At 36.5% G+C, this 22501-nt stretch overlaps 1 protein-coding gene across 1 annotated transcript; it reads left to right on the top strand.

The window, feature by feature from the left end:
* The first annotated feature begins 159 nt into the window (after positions 1-159).
* GCM1 (glial cells missing transcription factor 1) lies at positions 160-21948 on the top strand. Its single transcript, XM_072410177.1, has 5 exons — positions 160-231; positions 12664-12916; positions 14008-14120; positions 16991-17119; positions 20358-21948. The coding sequence occupies exons 1-5, from the start codon at positions 160-162 to the stop codon at positions 20907-20909; spliced, it is 1119 nt and encodes a 372-aa protein (XP_072266278.1). The 3' UTR covers positions 20910-21948.
* Positions 21949-22501: the final 553 nt, after the last annotated feature.

The following is a 22501-nucleotide window of genomic DNA, read 5'->3' as shown; positions in this document are numbered from 1 at the left end:
TTTTCCCCATATACTGCGCTGTTTGTGTCATTTATTACAGTAGCTTTAGGAAGTGACTTCCTTGTCACAACTGCTTAGATGTGGTCAGATCTAGCTTAAATCCAGCTGTCTTTGCCCCGACCCCCAGCATTTACACTTAGCTATACAATGGATTCGGAAATGGAACAAGAAGTCTTTCTATCTAAAAGCAAAGTTTTTAACTGGGATATCAATGACATGAAACTGCCACAGGTATGGTGATAATTCTCATGCTGTGAATTATTTTCTTGTATTATTTTATACGGGTCAGGGAATACCAATCATTCAGGCCTGTACGCTATCTATTAACTGGGGGATGGCTACATGAGGCTACCTAATGTATCCATTTACATACAGTACTGTCCTTAAGCATCTGATACTAGAAACATGTACCAAGGTATTCTGCTTTATTACCTGTATGTATTTACAGTTTAAATATATGCGTTTGTATCAGCAGTTACCGATTCTGGCTGTTAAGAACAGTGCTGTGTCTGTATAGGGGAAAAAATGGTGTTTTTCCAAGTCCATAAGGGCAGGTGCACCATTACAGACTTACTAACAGTTTAACCAGGATTAGGTCTGTTCTGTACTATATACATGCCTAAAGAAACATATGAGTGGGAGTTTAGAAAATAAAGATCTAAATAGTGAGGTTTTAAATCCTCAAAATGTAATGTTCACTTGAACTGGTTAAAGGAATCTTTAATTTTGGAAATGTTCCAACTCATCATTTAAAAGATGCATGCTATAGGGCTTTTACCTTTAACCTATCTACATAACCCAGGTAATTACTGATAAAAAACAAGTCTACAGCCTGGAACAAAATAAAAACATTTATTAATATAACATATATGATACCGTCCTTTGATTGTATTTATTTAGCCGTCCCTCCTGTAACCTAGTTTTATTACGTTCTAATCCTGTGGCAGCCTTGTCACCCTGTGGGATATAGTAGTCTTAGATGTACAGGTAGTTTTAAATGAACTTTAAATAAATCACAAACACTTCTAAGCCTACTCTTGATAATGCCTAAAACATTATAGCAACAGTATTCTTTTATTTTTTATTTTGTGAAAAGGTTTATGCAATGTGAATAAAGTTTGATTTCTGTAAATACCCCTGGTATTATAGGGTTTGCCCTACCCCATGAAATTATTTTTCTGAACAGCTTGGCTTGTATTTAAATAGAAAAATATAAAGACTTGGGAAACAAAAAAAAAGAACTGTTGAAGTAAATACTATTATTGTAGGTAGTACCCCAAATCATTTTATAAGATATAATCTGTTTGTGATCATGTAGGTCTGTTCAGTTCTATTCTAACGTGTAAGAAAAAGCCATCGGAAGCAGCTCCATTGTGTCTATTCATTCATGTGAACACACTGTAAATACTATTCCTGAAAACATGCTGAATAATAACTTCACTTGTGATTTGACATAGAGAACAGGCACTGCTAGTAGTACCTGCTTAGAAATGATGGGAATGCTTTCTAACATCTGGCATTCCATAAAATTTTTAACATATTTATTTTTAACATATATATTATGCTGCAGCATGTAGCTATCATTGCTGATCCTCTGGAAATGCAAAATCTCTGGATGGTATGCTCATCCTCTGGGCTAGATAAATAGATAGATGTATTTAAACAACAAAAATATGAGCAGGCCAGGAAACAATCACTTAAAAAAATAATAAAAAAAAAAGATTGTGGAGGCAACCTGTTGTTCCCTCTATAGCTGACTGGGTAATCGAACTTGAAAAAATCCGCCATATGGAAATGCTGGTGGTGGAGGATGATGACAAAATGGAACAATTTAAAATAGTTTGGTCCACCTGGGATAGGTTTAAAGAATCTCCTCGACTCCAGATGTACTTATCCTAATTGGCCTGTCCGTTTATTAGGGTGCTATCTTTGTATTGAGGGTCTCTTTTATGTTTCCTTCAACCTCGTGTGGTGTATATTCTCTCTTTCCCTTCCCTTCCCCACCCTCCCCCCCTGGGCTGCATTGTTTTTTTTTTGTTTTATTATTATTGTTCTTTGTTAAAAGATATTTACATAAATATATATTAATATAGGTGGCTTAAACTTGTTAGAGCATCATTTATATTGTGTGCCTCTTTGAGTAGTTCTGTTATTGTCTGTATATTTGTGTTGATTTTTCTTATTCTGTATCATGAGGGCTTTGACGGTTTCCTATTATGCTTGTCAGAGCATATGCTATATTAAGGTTGTGTACTATATGTTCAAACTGTTTCACTGCCGTTTCGGGTAAATTAGATATCTGTGTTTTATGTTATAATGTTTGCTATGTATGTTTGTTTATTTTTCACTGAAAACTCAATAAAACTGATTGACACAAAAAAAACAAAAAAACAAAACTGAGTAATAGAGCCCTTTATATGTGTTGTCAGCCTGCCATGTGCTTTTCTTCAATTGGCTATTGTGCAGCCTATCTGGTATGTTAGATAGAGAGATCAACAGCGAACTAAAGGAAGTCACAAGGATAGACAACATCATTGTTGCAATAGTGAGGCAGGGGTTAGTCTATTCTCCAAGTGAGAAACTTTGCAACCAATTCACAAAAAAACCCTAATAAAGTTGAATACAACAAGCCTAAAGCATAATGTAAAAACTGTGGAACATAAATTTTATGTTCACATAGTTGATATTTGGTTAAGCCAATGGTAATGGTACATTGACTAGAATGTGCCTCTTTCAAAAGGTTGAAATCAATGTTCTGCCACTTTGTTACTCTATTAGGTAAAAAAAAAATTAACAAAAACCTCTAAAATCCCAACACCTCATTGGTGTTTTTTATTTCTTGAACTGATAATTTTTTCTTTTTGTAGTTTCAAGTTCTTGGTAAGACTATGTTTATATAATAGATGACACGGCAGATACCAGCATGAAAATAGGAATGTGAAAGAAAGAGAATTTCTAGCTTTACCATGTATGAAATGTAATGTGAAAATCCAGCTCGTAAACATGAAAGTACAAGAGTTATTGTTGATTTCCATGGTCACAAGGCTTGGGAGTCAGTTCTCATCTTAGTGTGGAATCCCTCTCTCAGATTCATGACTGTTCATACTTCTTAAAGAGAAGAGATATTAAACTTTGAATGAAGGGCCATATTATATACACTTCTTAAAACTTAAGAAGATGAAATTTATGCAAGAGGGCAGCCTACTTTACCTATGATTATGGTCACCAATAAATAGGACAAAACTTGTTCCAATGGGCCTAGTTTAATAACGCTGTCCTGGGCTGGGGAGGATACACTTTCATCAGTGAAGCTGGGTGATCCAGAAAACCTGGAATGGATTTCCTAAAGGAATGTGCTATTTTGGATCAGATATTTTCTTAGGTTTGCTGGATCACCCAGCTTCACTCATGAAAGTGTATCTTCTCGAGCCTTGGAGAGCTTTATTAAATAGGGCCCATATAGTAATCCAAAGTAATAAAAAGTATTTGAATTATGGATGTGCTGCTAACACAATGCCATTAGAACAGTAGGCTTAGTCTACACCAGGGGCCAGGAAACTTTTTGGACTACTAGGCCATTTCAGGAGGTACACTCCTGGCACACTAGAAGGCACACTAGGCCAGAAAAAACAAGGTGTCCAGGGAAAGTTTTTTTTCAACCGCGACTGCAAGCGAGCAGCCTCGGTTTTCTGCTCATCCGCAGTGTTGTCTCTGTACGTGTGCATGTGCTTGGCATCGAAATGCCCCTTGAGATACGACACGATTGGTGTCGTTGCACACTAAACACAGGGCTTTGTTGCGGCATTGGACGAAGAATAATCTGTCAGTCCATTCAGGGCTGAAGACACAACGTTTAAGGTCAACCTTCCAGAGACTGGTAGCTGCATGTTGCTTCTGCTCTTCATGCATTTTATTTGGGGTTACTGTGCGGGAACTCGATGATATTGATGATATTAGCGGGAACTCGCAATACCAAGACAATTCAATTAGACCGGATACAACAAGAAATAACTAGGGGGGTGTTAGGCCGTACTGGAATACTGACTAGGCAGCACCGTGGCTCAGAGGTAGCACTCTTGCCTTTGCAGCACTAATTCCCAGGTTCGAATCTCGGACACTATCTGCATGGAGTTTGCAGGTTCTCCCTGTGTCTGCGTGGGTTTCCTCCGGGTACTCTGGTTTCCTCCCACATCCCAAAAACATGCAGTAAAGTTAATTGGCTTCCCCTCAAAATTGACTCTAGACTACATATAATGACATATGACGATGGTAGGGACATTAGATTGTGAGCTCCTTTGAGGCACATTTAGTGACAGGACTATCAACTTTGTACAGCCCTGCATAATATGATGGCGCTATATAAATACTGTGTAGTAATAGGCTGTATTGCCTACCTTTGGTCTACACAGACGTTTTCCCTAGCATTTGACCTGAGGCTTTAAAAGCCCATGTTTGAAATTCCCATGCATTCCAATGGGCTAATCAACACCGGAAGGCTTCCTTGAGGCACGTTTATGAGCATTATCTATAATGCTGCTTTAAAAATGTAAAACGCAGGGTTAACGCCAAAAAAATTGTTTTCCGTTCTTTTTTGGCGCTTTTTATAAGCGCAGCATAGACGCTTTCCAGTGTTTTAAAGGCAAGCTTTAAAACGCTAATAAAAGTGCATAAAAACCCATAGGAACGTTTACATGCGTTTTAAAAACGTTCGTGTAGACCCAGCCTTAGCTACACATATTAGTTTCCATAACCTAATTTTAGCACTGGTTCGGAAAATAATTTTTACACAATCCTTCTACCTAAAATTGTATCAAAATGAACTTTTTTGGTCTCATTTATGTTTAGTAGAATTTGGGTGCTATATGGACTTAATGATCACCTATTGTCTTCCATAGGCATCAATAAGTAGGCACTGTTAGGGAGCCCATGTTCTCACTTAGCCCAATTATTCCATACCCACACCAATTATTAATTGTCATTAGGTTCCCCTACCTAGGTGCTTGTCAAAAATACCCAGCTCTTCTGAGTATGTGTGAATATGTGGCCTCTTCCAGGATTCAGTGATCAGGTACCGAATCATGATCAGTGAATGGCTAATCTCTAGACCTGAACAATGTATACTTTAATCAATCATGGGGTTAGAACATCAGGGTATTGTGGGAAAAGTAACTGTAAATACGAAGAGCAGTGAGCAGTTTTAGGTAACGTTTAGTTAAAAATTGGGGTTTGGCATTGGGTTACATTTTAGGACAGCAGTTATATTTAAACATTGTCCGTAGGTTAAATTGCTATCTGAAGCTCTTTTACAGACATTTACTGCCATAGTGTAAACACTTTCACCAAACAAGAAGACAGTCCCCAATGCCAACATGAAGAGAAATATGGGGAAAAGTTGTGTTACTTTTTAGGGGTAGGCTAGTGTGTAGTTAGTACTGTAGCGAGTAAGTTAGTACTGTAGTTAGTAAGAATATTGGTAGGGGTTGGATATGGATGTCACAGTGTGGACATGGCTGCACACATTTTTATTTCAATTTGTCTTTAGTGCCAAGTCACGCTACAAGAGGTAAAACCAATTTACCCACCACCTGAAAACCAGTATAGTCAGGTGATTTGCACAGTTAAATAATTTTACATGCGTTTAGGTAAAATGTGAATGGACACTGAAAACCAGGAAGTTTTCAATAGAACCATTATGTCTATGCATTTTTGTCTCCTCATCCCAATGTCTCTAAACATACTTACATTTTAAATAATGCTTAGAATGATAGGTCAAGTACACAGAAAACAAGCTGTTAACCTAAAGCTGAACTCTGGGCTTATCTTCAGCCTTGCACAATATGAATCTCCCCCTAACAGCATCATTGGAATTTTCTCAAGTTCTACAAACTGGTATTGAATTAAACTAGGGGAATTAGGTTCTGCTGGGAATGTATTTGTGAAATTAAAAATATTGAGATATATATATATATATATATATATATATATATATATATATGTATACACACACACAAAAATTCACTTTTGATTTGATCTTTAATTTTACAATTACATTCATACTTTACCACTTTGGTGTAGTGAAAATAGGGATGAAAGGCATACTGATTAGTCAAAGCATATAACTTCTTCTAGGTTTGGAGCCTTTGGTTATCTTTATGTGCCAGGCTACTAAGAATTGCACTGAGCTGTGCATATGTGCAGTGAATGCTGCTAGAAAAAGTGCTATCAGAATGTTTTATTAATTACACTTTAGCTCCCCTTTGTTTCATTTTTATTTGCTATTTGAAGTCACTGAAAGAGTGAATCCAGTACTTGTAGCTTTTGGTGTTTATACATTATCATTTATGGTTGAAAAAATATATAATTACAACAAAAAGACTACTGGTGGACAATGGCTGAAAAACGGACACTTTACCTGAATTATATCTTTTTAAAGATGAAATAGAACTTGTATAGCTAAAACATATTAGCAATGTGTCTATATATATATATATATATATATATATATATATACCGGTATATATATATATATATATGCTTTTTTAAAGTAATATTTGAAAAAAACAGGTTATATAATGGCTGAATGACAGAAGATCATCATTTAGGTGTAAATATACAAAGCAGCATGAAAATAATGAACAAATAAAAGGAGAGAAGGGGAAGAACTAGTTAGTAAGGCCTGTTTAGAATAAACTACAGCTTCTACAGCTGCTGTATTTGCACAGTAAATCTTGGATGTCATTTTGACAGCTGGGAATGGTACTTAGTGTTTTTTTTGGGGCATTCAGACACAATTACTGTCCATAACTGATTAAATGATATAGAATAATAACTAGCTGGTAATCAGGGGAAAATGTGGCCAAGTGGCAGGGAGGCAATAATGCCTGTCATCTGGTCGTTAGACATTTACTAATAATTCTGTCAGCAATGCTGGGGTGAAGAAAGATGCTCTTCATCACAAGCAGCAGATTGGCCCCTCCATCCTAGCTGACTCCATTATTCTAGTTCACCCCAACTGAGCCCCTCCACCCTAACAGCCCTTCCATCCTGGCTACCCACAACAATGGGTGGCTTTTTTGAGACTTATATGCCTGCTTCCCGCCACTATCTGCCTGTCTCTAGAATCTGTTTATCACTGCAATACCTTTTTGACACATGAAGTCTGCATGTGATTGCTAATATATGCATGTAATTGATATCTGCCTGTTGTTATTTTTACTTGCGCATTGTTAGTATTTGTCTGTCCCTTGTAATATCAGCCTGTTGCTAGCATTGTTTGCTTACTGTGGGTATCTGCCTGTCAGTGGAAACATATTGCACATATTCACAAGAAGTGTTGATTTTCTATGACTCAGGGTACACAAACCATCCTTCAGTGGTCAGATTATACCTTCCATTCCTATTTTTGTTGGATCTGTGTTGTTATCAGAAACCCTTCAAGCGAAAATGTTATACATGAAGAGAAAGTAGCAGAGTTAGTTTTTCAGACCTGTCTCCCTGTTTATCAGTGTGATCAGCAACTTTCTACCAAAGCAATCTGCATTCTGACCAGCATTCTTGACCCTGTCTGTCTTCATTTACTGGATTCATTTCAGTTTCACATAAAACAAGTCATACCAGTTGTTCAAATGTACTGTATATTACTTTCTTATCAGCCTGTTTGGAGGGATATGATAGAAAAAAGGAGTGGGCTGTATTAGGCAGGTTTAGGTAGGTTTGCCTAGGTAATATTAATATGATAATCTGACTCAGCATTTTAACTGAACAAACAACTGTTAAGTACTCTGTGTAAGTGAGGCAAAGCAGATTTTGAAGTGCTGGGATAGCAAAATATCATATGCTAGCCAGAATAAACTTTTGAAATCTGGTTAGTTCAATTGGGTAAAGGACCTAATTTCCAAACTAAAATCTGCAACAAACAAGACATTTGTTAAAGTGAAGGACTGTTTCTGAGATATGTGCTAGACTCACATATATTTACAAAGTTTCCATTTGAGGACGCAAAACTGTTTTATTTACCACCTGCACATTTTAGCAATGTAAAACATGCCACCAAAAAATTAAATGACATTGTTGTAATGAATAGCAGATATGTTTGAAAAAATATAGAATTACTCATAGTTACATACTTAAATTGTAAGTCAGGTTGAAACAAGACATAAGTCCATCAAGTTCAACCATCAACATTTGGGATATGTTTATTTCCCACCAAGGGAAATAAACATATCCCAAATATAAAACCCTTATAGACATATAGAGTTTATCCGGAGGAAGGCAAGAAAACCTTGGTACAATTTGTACTAACAGGGGAAAAAAATCCTTCATGGTTCCATGAGGCAATCTGATGTTCAATCTGATGATCAACAGTCTGTTATCTTTACTTTAAAGCTGTAATACCCAGGTATATCCTGTGCTTCTAGAAAAGTGTTTAGCAATCTATAGTAGTTGCTAGTAGTAGAAACTACTGTCTGATGGAGCCTCAGACCTTACAGTAAATAATCCCTTCCTTATCTGGAGCTTAAACTTCTTTTCCTCTAGACGCAAAGAGTGCCCTCTTGTTCTTTGTAACGATCCTAAAGTAAATAGTTGGGAAGAGAGTTCTCTCTAAATCTAAAACTGGACTGCATATTCCAGATGTGGTCTGACCAATGCTTTGTACAGGGGCAGGGTAGTGTCTCAATCTCCGCAGTCTATTCCTCTTTTAATACAAGAAAGTACTTTGCTAGCTTTAGATATTGCAGCTTGGCATTGCATGCTGTCATTAAGTCTATGATCTACCAGAACCCCCAGATCCTTTTCCATTTCTGACTCCCCCAAATGTATTCCCCCTAGACAGTATGAAGCTCGCATGTTGTTAGCCCCCAAGTGCATAACATTACATTTATCTATATTAAATGTCATTTGCCACTTGGCTGCCCAATCAAACAGCATCCAGGTCTGCTTGTAGATATAGACATCCAGACTCTAACTTACATATTAACTATCTGTGGGGTACATTGTCAAATGCTTTACCAAAGTCCAAGTACACTATATCAACTGCTACTCCACTGTCTACCTCTTTAATTACCACTTCATAACAAGAGATTAAATTTGTTTGACAACTTCGGTCTTTCTTGAATTCATGCTGACTATTAATTATAATAATATTTTCTAGCAGAAACTCCTCTATGTGGTTTTTTTTATCAAACTCACTAGGACCTTTCCAACTATGGATGGTAAACTTACCGGTCTGTAGTTACCTGGTAATGACTTTGTTCCCTTTTTGAAGAAAGGAACCACATTGGCTGTACAGCAATCCATTGGTACCATGCCAGTGATTAAGGAGTCTCTAAAATTAGAAACAATGGCTTTGAAATAACTGAGCACAGCTGTATGAGGACACATGGTTGTAATAAATCAGGTACTGGTGATTTGTCAACCTTAATTTTGCCCAACTGTTTCTCAATCATATCAGTTTTGAGCCATTGTGCCTCATTTAAGGCAGTTACTTGCTATTAGCAATTTGCACTTGAGCTCTGCCATTTTCCTTTGTGTACACAGAGCTAAAAAAAAGTGTTTAGTAAATCTGCCTTTTCTTTATTCCCAATTACCAACCCAGAGACAGGGGGCCGACATGCTCAGATGTGATCTTTTTGCTATTATTACATTTTTAAAAATGTGAGGTTTTGCCTTACTTTCTTGTGCAATCTGTTTTTGATTTTGAAGTTTTGCACATTTTATCTCCTTTTTATATCTTTTGTTATATTCTTTATTATTTCAAATGCTGAAGGTTTGTGTAGAACAGACTTGAAACATTCCCATTTCTGTTCTGTGTTTTTTGAGGACAATATTCTCTCCCAGTCCAAGTCAGAGAGAGCCGCCCTTAAAGGGTACCTAAACTCAGAATTTTCACTTTACATAAAAGGGTAGACAACCCTTTTATGTAAGGTAAAAATTCTGTTTTTTTAAGTGCAACACCCTTTTTATAAAAAAAATAAAGGTGCAGCACCTTAATTCTCTGATGCCGGCACGACGCCAGACCCAATGGAAGAAATCTCTGGACTGGTTGACTGCTCTGCGGGATTGAAGGTAAGTGTATTTTTTTGTTTTGTTGTTGTTTTGGGTTTACTTCCTCTTTAATAATGGAAAATTTGCTCTCTTAAAATTGAATGTTTTTTTATCTTTCCTGTTTTTGCTTCTTGTTTACAGCTTACACAAAATATCACTTAATTTGTTGCACCTTCCCTTTACAACAGTTTGAATTTTTTGAGGAATGGACTTCACTAATGAAAAACAATATTATTCATCAATCAGCTTCCAGCTTTCTTGTATAGCAGTTGATAGATCAGCATTGCAGAATGAAGTCTTGCCATGGACCATTTTTTTCAGTTTCCCCCGTTTTTTCAGATTGAAATCCTGACTGTTTGATGGCCTTGTCATTGAGTTGATACACCTTTCCTGAAGAAAAGTTTTAAAGCTTGAATGACCTGGAAATTTGAAAAGGGTAACAAACAGGTAGACCACAAAAGACATCAAAGCGTCAGGGCAGAAAATTCCAACCAAGAAAAGAAAAAATGTAGAAAATAAAAAATAGACAACAAAATAAATTAAGACAAATGGGAAGAAACTGGAGCCCAAGGTTTGTGACTGAACTGTATGAAAACAGCTCAAGGAAACTGAATTTTTATACAAAGAAGCCAAACATAAGCCATCATTAACTCCTAAACTAAAGAAAACAAGGTTACAATAGCATTCAAGGACTGTGGATGACTGGATGAAAGTTATGTTCAGTAATAAATCTCATATCTGCATTGACCAAGGAGATGGTGCTTGAAGCTTTGATGAGATCACCAGCAAATAATACAGATCTAAATCGGATTTAAATATATATTTTTTACAGGGGTTATAGCAGCATAAACTACAGTAAGGGCACAAACAGCCATCTTTGTAGAAAACAAAAAACATCCCTTCCAACTTTAAACAGATTAAAAGATTTAAATAAATTAAAAAGAGGAACATGGCAGAAAAGATAACATGCACTCAGCACACTGCAGCGAAATGTGGGTGTTATTTGCAGTATATAATGTGCATACATTAAAGCAGTGGTCGCCAACCTTTTCGATCCCGCGGGGAGCCGGGTGTCAATCAAAGGGGAGAAACCTCCCGTGTAGAGCCGGTCCTTCTCCTGACCCCGCTCAGGGATGTACCGGCCAGAGCCGGGGACCACCAAAATTTTCTTGGTTGGCGACCGGTGCAATTAAATAAAGTTTAGGCATTCTCAGTGTACAAAAAGCCTGCATACTATATATATATATATATATATATATATATATATATATATATATATATATATATATATATATATACCCATATGTACATATGTAGGTCCCCTTTAGAAAATTTCACTGATGGAAACTAACGAAAACTGGCAAGAACTGGTAAAAAACACATTTGAACTTATAAAAGAGCAGAACAAAGATAACTAATGAAAATATGTGTAAGATCAAATATATTGAATAGTAAAAAAAGAATTAGTCAAGAACTCAAAAACTATTGGTTTTACTCACTGAGAAAAACAGCCAGGCTATTAACAAAGCCTAAGACACATTAAAGAGGACCTGTATTTTGAGGTAAAAACTGATATTGCTGACTTGGCTCTAAAAATGGCAGCTTGCCTGGTTGATGTTCTGATCCTTTGCTTTTAAAACCACTGACCCAAAATGAGTATACAGCTTAGGGGTTTTTAGCTAAGTGCTTTATCTGTGTTTGTTTTGAGTGTGTGACTGCAATTACTAAAACTAAAAAATCAGTTTTACATCCAGGCAATCAACATTCTTTACAGCAAAGGCAGCCAGGCAAAATACCTTTCAAAAGGCTCAATTTGCATGGCAGGTTTCATAAATATTATCTTAAAATCTGAACTCTAGACAAATATAAAATATGCCAACCAATGCAGCTCTTTTATTTGTTAATACATCAATAAGTTGTTCTCTTCACAAGCAGTGTAATTACCTAAATTTGACCTGGCAATCTCTTGCAATACCTGTACAGCTGGTACCCAGAGAAGAAGCAGTACAAGAAGCCAAATGGGCAGCTGATAGGCAGAGAAACCAGTGAGAGATGAGCTCTTGGTGTGCTGCATCACCTTTCACTATCCAGGATGACCTGGGCTCAGAGAAAGTGAGTTAAATGATGGAAACCATCAGACTGGGGAGATCTACCTTTAGAAATATGTGTTATTTTATATCTCATTTTTATTGTTTTTATCTGTGTATATATATATTTGTATCTTGTTGTTTTTGGCTAGTGTACTGCTTTGTTAACAGCAACATATGTTGACCTATATTTTTTTTACTACAATGCAGTTTAACATGTCTACTTCCTTCTAACATGATTGAAGCTCAATGGTACATTTGTCTACCTGTACAAATCAATATTAGACACACCTAATGCAAGAACTGTTTAGGGGAAATTAGCAAACAAAACAACAGTGGCGGGTATTGACAGCTGCAATGGCACCCAATGGCAACCTATAAATGCATTTAGGCAACAGAAAAAAGCAATACTCCACACTACACACAAAACACTATGATGTATAAGGCTAAGCAATCAATGCAAGAAGACTTATTGCAGGCTCGTGTAAATATACAGTATAATGGTATATAGTAATAACTATCTACTTTTCAGGACTTGGAGAAAACAGACTGGTTCCAGGAGTGGCCTGACTCATATGTGAAACATATATACAGTTCTACGGATAAAAATGCACAAAGACATCTGAGTGGCTGGGCGATGCGTAACACCAATAATCATAATTCTCGTATTTTGAAGAAGTCTTGTCTTGGTGTCCTTGTCTGCAGCAATGACTGCACAACTCCAGAAGGCAAAAAGATATACCTGAGACCTGCCATATGTGACAAGGCACGGCAGAAACAGCAAAGTAGGTGAATGTTTTTATTCTTTAGTTGTTTTAGGATGTCATTAAGAATAAGAAAGTGATTTCAAACTTTAAAAACACAGGTGTGTGATGTTAGTTTGTGTAGTTATATGACACCCATTGGGTGTTATATAATTCTATAATGTAAAAATGTTTCATTGTTTGCCTAATAACCAAATTCATGATTTTATTACAACAACCTAGCATCCCTTAATTACGTTAATCATACCATTGTTTCTTAGAAGCCTTCCCCCAATAGTGGTGGCCTCCTGTGATGTCTAACTAGTGCCAAGCTGGCCGTACCTGCTCACCTAATTGAGATGTGTCCTTACTATAACAATATGATCCAAAGTGGGGCTATAGGTGGGGTTTAGAGGGCAAGTGTGGCCAGCCAAGCACTAGGAAATGGACCATGGGGTGTAATTAAAAAGCAAACTTGTCCTTTAATTTTCTGGCCTGCACTAAAGTAATGACATATTTTATACATAAGGTCTTATAAACCCGAGAAGTTAATACATTTACAGGAGTTGGTCAGTGATGTATGTCTCCTTGAATTACAAGTTGGAACACATATCCTTGCTATTAAACTGTGCAATGTGACCTGGTATATAATGTGTGTCCCACCTAACAAGTGGTGGCAGCACCAACAAAAAAATGAAAATAATCAGTTAAAGATAACATGCTTCCCTTCCTCACAGTAATAGCTTTCACCATCTTTTCCAGTGTCCTTGTCCTGAAAGTGAGAACAATCATATTTCAAATGTGTCCCTGATTTACGGAAATTCCCCATAGGTCATATTTAATTGTGGGCAAATTTCAAGGATGACAGCCTGCTACATGATTCTACATCCTATCACATTTCTTTCTATATTGAAATGTCTGTGCAGTCACACATTCAGTCATGAGGGCAGCACTGTAAATGTGACCTCTATTACAGAAGTGTTATATATATATATATATATATATATATATATATATATATATATATATTTATACAGTATATAAAACAGTGTTTTATGTTCTTACATGTAAATGGTTGATAAGTACTGTAAATGCCATGAACTGTCACCACCTCACCAGTGTCTTCTCATTAGGTAAACAATGTCCAAATTGCAAGGGATCATTGAAACTAGTGTCTTGCCGTGGCCATGGTGGGTTTCCTGTCACTAACTTCTGGAGGCATGAAGGACAATTTATATATTTTCAGGTTGGTAACAGAAAACAAGTCAATTGCTAATAAATATGGTAGCTAATTAAGTCTGTGCACCAAGCAAAGTTATACTATAATGGTAAGGTAATTTCAAATGTTATTTTATACTTATTTCACTAAAATAATACCAGGTTATTTTACCATAAAGCTAGCAGTTCAGACATGGAAACTACAAGCAGCAATACAATCATTAGCATAATATAAAACTAATAATAAAAAGGTGAACATAAATATTTTATTTTAGTATTTAAATCTTTGTATTATATATTTTTTAATATTATATTTAATACCATTAATTGTATTTTTTATAAATATTTATTATTTTATTTCCAGTACTGCAAGTAGCACTGATGTAGAAAAAGTTATTTTCTTCTTGTATTGTTTCACCACTTATTCCAACAAGCATAGCAGTATTTGAAATGAATAAATAAAATCCAAAGATAAACTTTATTGCATTGTTTATTGCTGGACTCTCCAATGTTCTATGTGCTGTTATGTATTAGTGCTGTGTATTAGTTATAATGTATGGTACCTAAAGCACTGTACAGTATAGTACAGTATACATAGAATAAAAAAAAGGTTTTGTACATTTGTCTCAATCCTTTGCGGTGCATTGGTAGCCTATTTGTGTTGAATGAATTTAAAATGACTAATAGTGACTTCACCCCTCCACTGAAGATTGGCTTGATTAAAAGTGAAGACTTTGGAGACAGATTGGGATAGATTCCCGGGCAAAGTATTGGCACTTCATCAGGGGCTTCACACCATATAGAAACTGTTTTACTCTCATTGATAAGTCCCACCCCTATCAATTTAATGTCTTTATCAGTAAAACATTAGTTAGGACAGAATAGGAACAAACATTGCACCTATTTTTTTGTTTTTTTTATTACTTTTGAACTTTTGTCTGAATATAGATCGATGTATGTTGTAATCAAGTTTAAGATCACTCACTCCCTACCTTGACTGGTTCACTGCAGCTTTTTTCTAGTAATAGCAGCTTCTGCAGCCTTCCAGTTCATACCCGCTAACGCCAAGGTAGGTTTCTCCGGGCTATGGAAAAGTCACTAAATATGGGAGTTTATCCCCACAATTAGCAGCTGGCTTGTTCTTTTTCTGTTCAGTTGATTACCAGCACTTCAATTTACAAAGCTAGAATACCTGCCTAAGGCACATTGTTAACTGTTTCACTGTAATTTTTCACTTTCACTGGTGAAAATACAAACTTTTTTGTATGATTTTAGCCTGTTAACTGGTATTGCCTGTCAAGGCTCTGCGCACCGTTTAACCACTCCCAAGATATATAACACATCATAGTTTCATGCTGATGGCTCCTGAAACATGTATATTATAAGAAATCTTCATAGAGTCAGTGGTTCTAATTTACTTAATTACAGGGAACCTTAACTTTAGTCCCTGATTTTCCCAGGGGATGTACATAATATCTATTAATTTTAGTGTTATTGTCAGAGACTGCTGATCCACTACTGAAGACGTTCACTGACTTTTTACACATTACAGGGGTAGTTGAGGACAGAGAAAAAGTTACAGAAGACTGTTAGAGATTGGGAATGTGTCACACAAGACTGCTAGAGATCAGTTCATCACATAACTTTTACAGATCAGTGCATCCGATACTGATTCTTCTGATTCTGAACCACTGGTGGTCCACAAGAAAATTTTGGTGGTCCACAGAAAAATGTGGACTTTTTTAGCAATTTTGATGTTTTAATAATTAAACAAAAATAATATTCTAATAAATTCTTATATTCTGAATGACAATTTTTCGCCTATATATTGCACTAAATTTATGAACTGGACTAGAGATGGAAAAACAAGGGAGGTGTAGCGTGACGTCAGTGTAGTCTTAAATTGTATGAGGTAAGCATTGCCGAGCCATATGCTTCAATATTGTTTTAGCCATTATAACAGTCACCCCATTTTTTCTCATTTGATTGTTTTATTTTACTTGTTTATTTCTCAGATGCTTTTTTAGGTAAGTATGACCTTAACTGTGTATTTTTTTTAACTGTTATATTTATTGGCATCAAATAGTTTGACTTTAATACCTATCAATTCTTGTTTGTTTTTAGATTACAATGAAATAATTCCATAATGAGTGAGAAAAAGCAAACAAATATTTTGCATTTCTTTAGTAATACCAAAGATAATGCAACTAATGATATTAGTAACAATAGTAATACGTCACTTAATTGTGAGCTGATCAATGAATCGGAGCTTGCAGTCCTCATCAGGCACTATTAGGAAGATCATTATTTTACAAATGTATTTATCTTTTTAAAAAAACTCATATTAATGGTCCGCGGGATTTAAAATGATGAATTTAGTGGTCTGTGAGGTCCGAAAGGTTGGCGAGTGCTGCACTAGATCTTCAATGATCACAACAAAGACTTTAAAGATGGATTTCAGCTGGCTTCTAGCAGCTTTGAAACTTGTGATGTGTGTTTATGTTAAAGAACTGTAAAGCTGCGTACACACGTGCAATCTCTCACAATCCTTTCCAACGATAAGCAGCGCAGGATGCATGAAGCACCGTTCTGCTCTATGGAGAGGGGAGGGGGAAAGCGATGTAGCGGCACCGTGCTGTGCGCTCTCCCACTTCCCTTGCATTAGGATCGCTCGTTGTTCATGGTCCGTGGATCCGCCAGGACGGATCCATGGACGATCCGTGGATCCGCCAGGACGGATCCATGGACGATGACTGACCCGGGCTGTACTGTTCTTAAAACTACCAGCACCAAGTTACTCACACTGTAAAAGGATTCAGTTTATTAATACAGCTTAGGTATGTTTCAATTTATTTTTTTATTTGTTCTGCTATTTTAATTGCCTTTCTTTTTTTTAAGACAAAGGGGGTCCATGACCATCCAAAACCTGAAACAAAACTGGAATCAGATGGCAGAAAGACAGGGCATAAGAAGCGCTCAACAAGTGAATCTACCTCTGCAGAATACATCAAGAACAAGAATGCTGAGGTATAGTGCTATATGTGACTAAACAATGTTAGCAATTAAGTTCAGTTACTCTCCTGGAAAGCACAAAATCATGTTTAAAGTGATGGTAAACCCACTGAAACCAATGCACCATAATTTATACATGGCCTAGCTGCAGTAAAATTAATTTTGATTGACTGCTGTAGATAATTACAATTACTGCACTCCTTTACACTGCATTGTGTAATTAAAAAAAAATCTTGTCTACAAAGAATTAGTTACAGTCTCTACATAGGTTTATAGGTCGTTTATTTTGTGATTTTATTTTATTTTAGTTTATTTTATTGATACCACCAATAACACCTTCTCCACTTTGCACCTATTACAGTCAGGTGTGGCAGAAGGACAAAGAACAGGGCGCAATACTAACATTTTAAGGGTATGGTCAGACTTCTACTAAAGTTAATATATATATATTATATATATATTTATATTAAAAAAAACTCCCTCACCTTTTTTTCTGCTGATCCCTCCAGAGTTTTTCTGAATTGGGTCTTGTGCCGCCCTGTTATCTGCCTTCATTATGGGCACCACCATCTTTTTTTTCTTCTGGCTTCTGCCTATGTCACCTGATCTCGCACTGCGCAGGCATAAGATCAGGTGATGTAGCATGAGTGAGATTAGCATCCCCCTCCCACCCATTGAAGAAAAAGCTTTCTCTGCACATGCTCCCATGATAAAGACAGAAGAGGGGGTCTTCATTTTTTTTTTTTTTAAAAAAGGTTATAAACCCCCACCCCCAACAAAAATGGGAGGTAGTTTTTACCTTACATAAAAAGGTTGTCTACCTTTTTATGTAAAATAAAAATTTTAGTGATAGGTCCCTTTTAAGCAAAAGACACATTCTGATTATGTGGCAATGTATTTTGTCTGATTTGTTTCTCTTTTGCACTATGGTCTTAAATGGCTCTAATATGTTGGTGCTATATAAATACAGTTTGATATTATTATGAACAATAATTAAAATATTTATAGTTCATTGCAGTGTATACAGTGTGTCTTCATTTAAAACAATGTTTATTTAAGACAACAAAGTAAAAAGAAAACAAGTCATTGTAATTAACTGTGTCATAATGTATACCACTCGCAGTGTGAAATAGAAAAAGTGCAATGGTAAAAACTCAGAAGATAATCACAGCATTTGTGCTTTTAGAAATATATGTTTTAGTACCATAGCTGTGTTCCATACTGGGTCAGTACAGGGCCACAGGCAGTAATCCTAATACTTATAGAACTATGGTATGACAAGGCAAGTAACATCTTTGTTTAATGACACGTGTAGAATTTACAGTTGTGTTAAGTTTACCATTTAATTGTTTTAAGATTGCCTCTTGTGAAACAATAATACGCATTTAACATTCCACAGGCTTGCATGCCTTTTTACTATGCCTTGGGCCAAAACACATTTTACCTACTATTCATGGCAAAACATTCATCATAATGTGCTACAAATAATGAAGAAGTCATGCCAACTGGCTCTACAGCATTTCAGCAAAGTGATTCCTCTGCTCCTTCTGTCACCCCAGGGCTAAATTCATCCTGCACTCTCTATGGAGTGGGTGTGAATATCTCTTTATGCATAACTTATGGCATTTTTGTCAATAAATTGTCAAAATATTAGATGGTGTATGGACGATTCACTAATAAACAAAATAAGTGGGCAGGACAAACTTCTTAAAAGAAACCTGTCATAAGAGATACATAAAAGCGGCAATTGAAAAGCAAGACTCTTATGGTGGGAGACAATAACACCTGAGCAGCCCTGCACTAGTAGGGACTGACTTTTATAAGTGAAAATAAATTCAACCAAAGTATGTAATTGACTGGTGGATGTGGAAAAAGGAGGGTGCTACTGTGCTTTACTTTATCTTCAAAATAATTTGCTGCTTCAGTTAGATCCGTTATAAATAACCAAACCATGAGTGGACGATCCGCAGCAATACGTTAGTCCACCCTGGTCACTTTTGTTGGCAATCTGTTGGATTTTACCACCTGCATTGTGATGAAGTAAGAGAGGCATTCCTTTACATCTACTGCAAGCTGTTTGCTGTTTTTCTCATACTTCAGCCACATGTATAAAATGTCTGTACTATGACATTCCTTACACCCACCAGTTATATTAAAACTTTCCTTGACAGTATACATGTGATTGGTGATATATAGAGCAGAAACATGGTCTGTGAAAGTACTCTATAATCATTAGAGCTGGTTACAGGAAATGACAGGAAGTCTCATACATATGCCTGGGTGTCAGAGATAGTGCACCTATTGTTTCAATAGGAGAGGAAAAAGAAATCTCATAGGTGAATACAAAAGGAAATTATGGGTTTTGAGAATCACTGTTTAGCACAGAAATGTAGATTTGGCTTGATATTTATCAATGACATAGTGGGAAAAAGTTTCATCTCCTGATGTGTTTTGCCTATGTAGACTTCTTCAGGGGAAGTTGTAACTGAGGATCATCATGAAAACAATCATATAGACTGTACTAAGGAGTAGATAGATTTTAGGGTTCTTTATGAGTATCCAAATGTGGGAATGTACACTTAGCTTATTGACCCCTCTGTGGTTACATAAATTACCTACCTTAACCATTCTGATTTTGCCTCAAGGTTTTGAGGATAACCACCATGGGTCAGGCATTGCAACAAGTGTGAATATACTTTGTTGTTCCTGTTGTTTTCCGCAGGGGTTAAGGATGTTTGCTAGTCCTTGTTGCTGCTTGTAGTGTAGAGTACTCTACTCCAAGGAGTCCTTTTTGTTTATTCTCTGTCCAGCCTGGGTTCCTCTGTGATGTAGGGCACGTTACTGATGTGATGACGTAAGCACCACACTTTGCATCACTGTAGTTTGAGTGAAGGTTGCTGATGTGACCTTCCCCAGAGGCAGGACCCTTGTCACACTACATTTGTGGGATGTGAGCTTAGTGACATTAGGTGTCACTCTACCAGGAAGACTGGTGACACCTAGAGGCAATAAGTAATTACTGTGAAGGACAGTGTCATAGAGGGGTTATTGAAGCCTTTTTCCCAGTTTAAAACTTCAGCATTTGTTTCAAAATAACAAAGCAATTTGGGCTTTAGGATAAATTAGGCAAACTATCCAAGTCTACCATTGTTACCATGTTGACTGGTAGCATCAGGTACTTAGAAATCAATTTGAATATACCCGATAAGGTATTTTTTCATTTCTTCAGTTTTTAACCCTTCTTCTTTTGTAGCCTCTTGCAGGTGAAATACAGAAACAGAATACCCTGTCGAGTGCTGCTTTCTACCAGGAGGTTCACCCACCCTACTATGAATATAAGGATACAGAGATAGACCAATTATCATCATCAGAGCACATGCTGAACAACTGCTTACCCCTGACAAAGACATGCAACTATTTTACTGACAATTTAAGCGATCTGGGCTGGAGCAAAGACACTAGAAGTAACAGTCTTAATGACAGCGAGGACTACAGTGAAGCTGATCTGATTGCTTCTGCTATGGATTTTGATTTACCCAGTGATGATGACCAGATAGCAGGGACTAATGCTCTCTTTGAAAAAAATCAACATTTTAACCACAAGCAACCACTTGGCGATTTGTGCTGGGATATGACATCTTTGCATGACCCCCACTCTAGCCAGCCAATGCAAGTTTTAGATTTTGCATCCAAAATCAGTGTCCCCACCTTAAATTTAACAGATGATCACCTATTACCTGACTATCAACAAAGCCAGGAAGAGTCTTACTTTTACAAATATGACCAGCTCTCTCCATTTTTATAGCAATGAACTACCAGGTAATGTGAAAATTAATGTTATTATTTTGATAAAGGACATTAGTCTGGAATTTGGACTGGTAGACTACAAGATATATGGTCAACATGTGGAATCCAGCAGATCAAGGCAACTCAATTTCTCCATGATATACTTCTGAGATTACATCATCAGATATATATACACATACACTATAATGTGAGACCCACTGCCTCCAGACATTTGATTTCTGAAGACCAGGACTACATAATGTAGTGTAACAGCTGTGATCGGTGCCAATTAAACAATGTGTGTTGCATGTTAATGACCATCATGTAAATAAATAACATAAAAAGTGTTCGTAGATTCTTGCCTAGCCATGCCATAGTTTCAGTTTTGCACAAAACATTTCTTTAAAGAGATTTACCAGTTACAGCAACTTATAGCCAAAATAACTGTAATGTGACTAAATGGAGATGGCTAAGTTTTCTAATTAACAAATACATTTCTCAAACATAAAGCAAATCTAATAGTACAAAGAAATCTATTTGATGCCTCTACCTTAAGGACAGGTAATAGAACATTTCTTTTTATATTTTATCTGAGAGAATGGAGACAACTGAACAGCTCCATCTGCTGCCAAAGTGGTGTAATGTTAGGGTTGTGTATTGTAAGTTTTGCCAAAAGCTACCATATAATGTGATGAGCTCCATGTACTGTAATTTCATCTGTAAAAAGCAGAAAGTTCATTGTTTTTGCCTTTACAATGCACAGCCTAAATAAAAAAAAAAATAAAAACCCACCAAGCGTGTCCTAATTACTTACAACTACTATAGAAAATGCATGATAGTAATTATCATATTTATCACAAGCTGAGAGCATACATTTCTAAAACCACTTTATTTTACAGGAGGCTATGCATTCCTCTGACGATCTGGCCTGATCTGCTGGCACGTTACAAACCTTCCTTTTTTTCCAACTTTGTTTTCCATGGACTGTGTTCCCTTCTTTTTTGGTTGAAGTTCCTGTTTGACCTGGATCTATCTGGATCTCTGGTTACTTTTACTGCCTCTGCTAGGTTCCTGTCGTGTTTTTATCTCCATTATTGACCTATGCCATCTCTTCTTCTGGCCTGGGTTATATGTAATCCACCTTGGTGGTTTTATAATGATTGACTTTTGTTTTGGAATTCATGCTTCGTGAGCACTGGACTTTGGTTTGAAAATGCCTTGTTTTGTTAATACTCTTGTCGCTGTCACACTTTATTCATACTTAGTAAGGGTTTACTTGATAGTTCTTTGGGTACACATACTAATGTATATATGCCACACGCTGCTTTATCTCCAGCCACTGGCACTGCTTGACTAATTTATTACCTCAGTACCTCAGACTGCGAAAAAAGTTTACCTTCCAACATAATGACCCAAAGCAAACAGTGAAGACAACACAGGAGTGGCTTAGCGGGAACCCTTCTTTAAACCGGATCAAACATCTCTGAAGAAAGCAGAAAATTGCTTTCCACCAACAGTCCCCATCCAACTTGAAAGGATTTACAAAGAAGAAAATCACCCAATACAAGTGTGCACTAAGTAACAGGTCTTTATATTTATGTAAATGTGAGA

The sequence above is a fragment of the Pyxicephalus adspersus genome, chromosome 4 (genome assembly GCF_032062135.1).
Source record: "Pyxicephalus adspersus chromosome 4, UCB_Pads_2.0, whole genome shotgun sequence".
Taxonomy (NCBI): Eukaryota; Metazoa; Chordata; class Amphibia; order Anura; family Pyxicephalidae; genus Pyxicephalus; species Pyxicephalus adspersus.
This window is presented reverse-complemented; position numbering and strand designations above follow the sequence as displayed.

Coding starts and splice junctions, on each gene's coding strand:
- GCM1 (XM_072410177.1), top strand. CDS start 160: ATGGAACAAGAAGTCTTTCTATCTAAAAGCAAAGTTTTTAACTGGGAT. Junction 12,917..14,007: donor GGCACGGCAGAAACAGCAAA/GTAGGTGAATGT, acceptor TCTTCTCATTAG/GTAAACAATGTCCAAATTGC. Junction 14,121..16,990: donor GACAATTTATATATTTTCAG/GTTGGTAACAGA, acceptor CTTTTTTTTAAG/ACAAAGGGGGTCCATGACCA.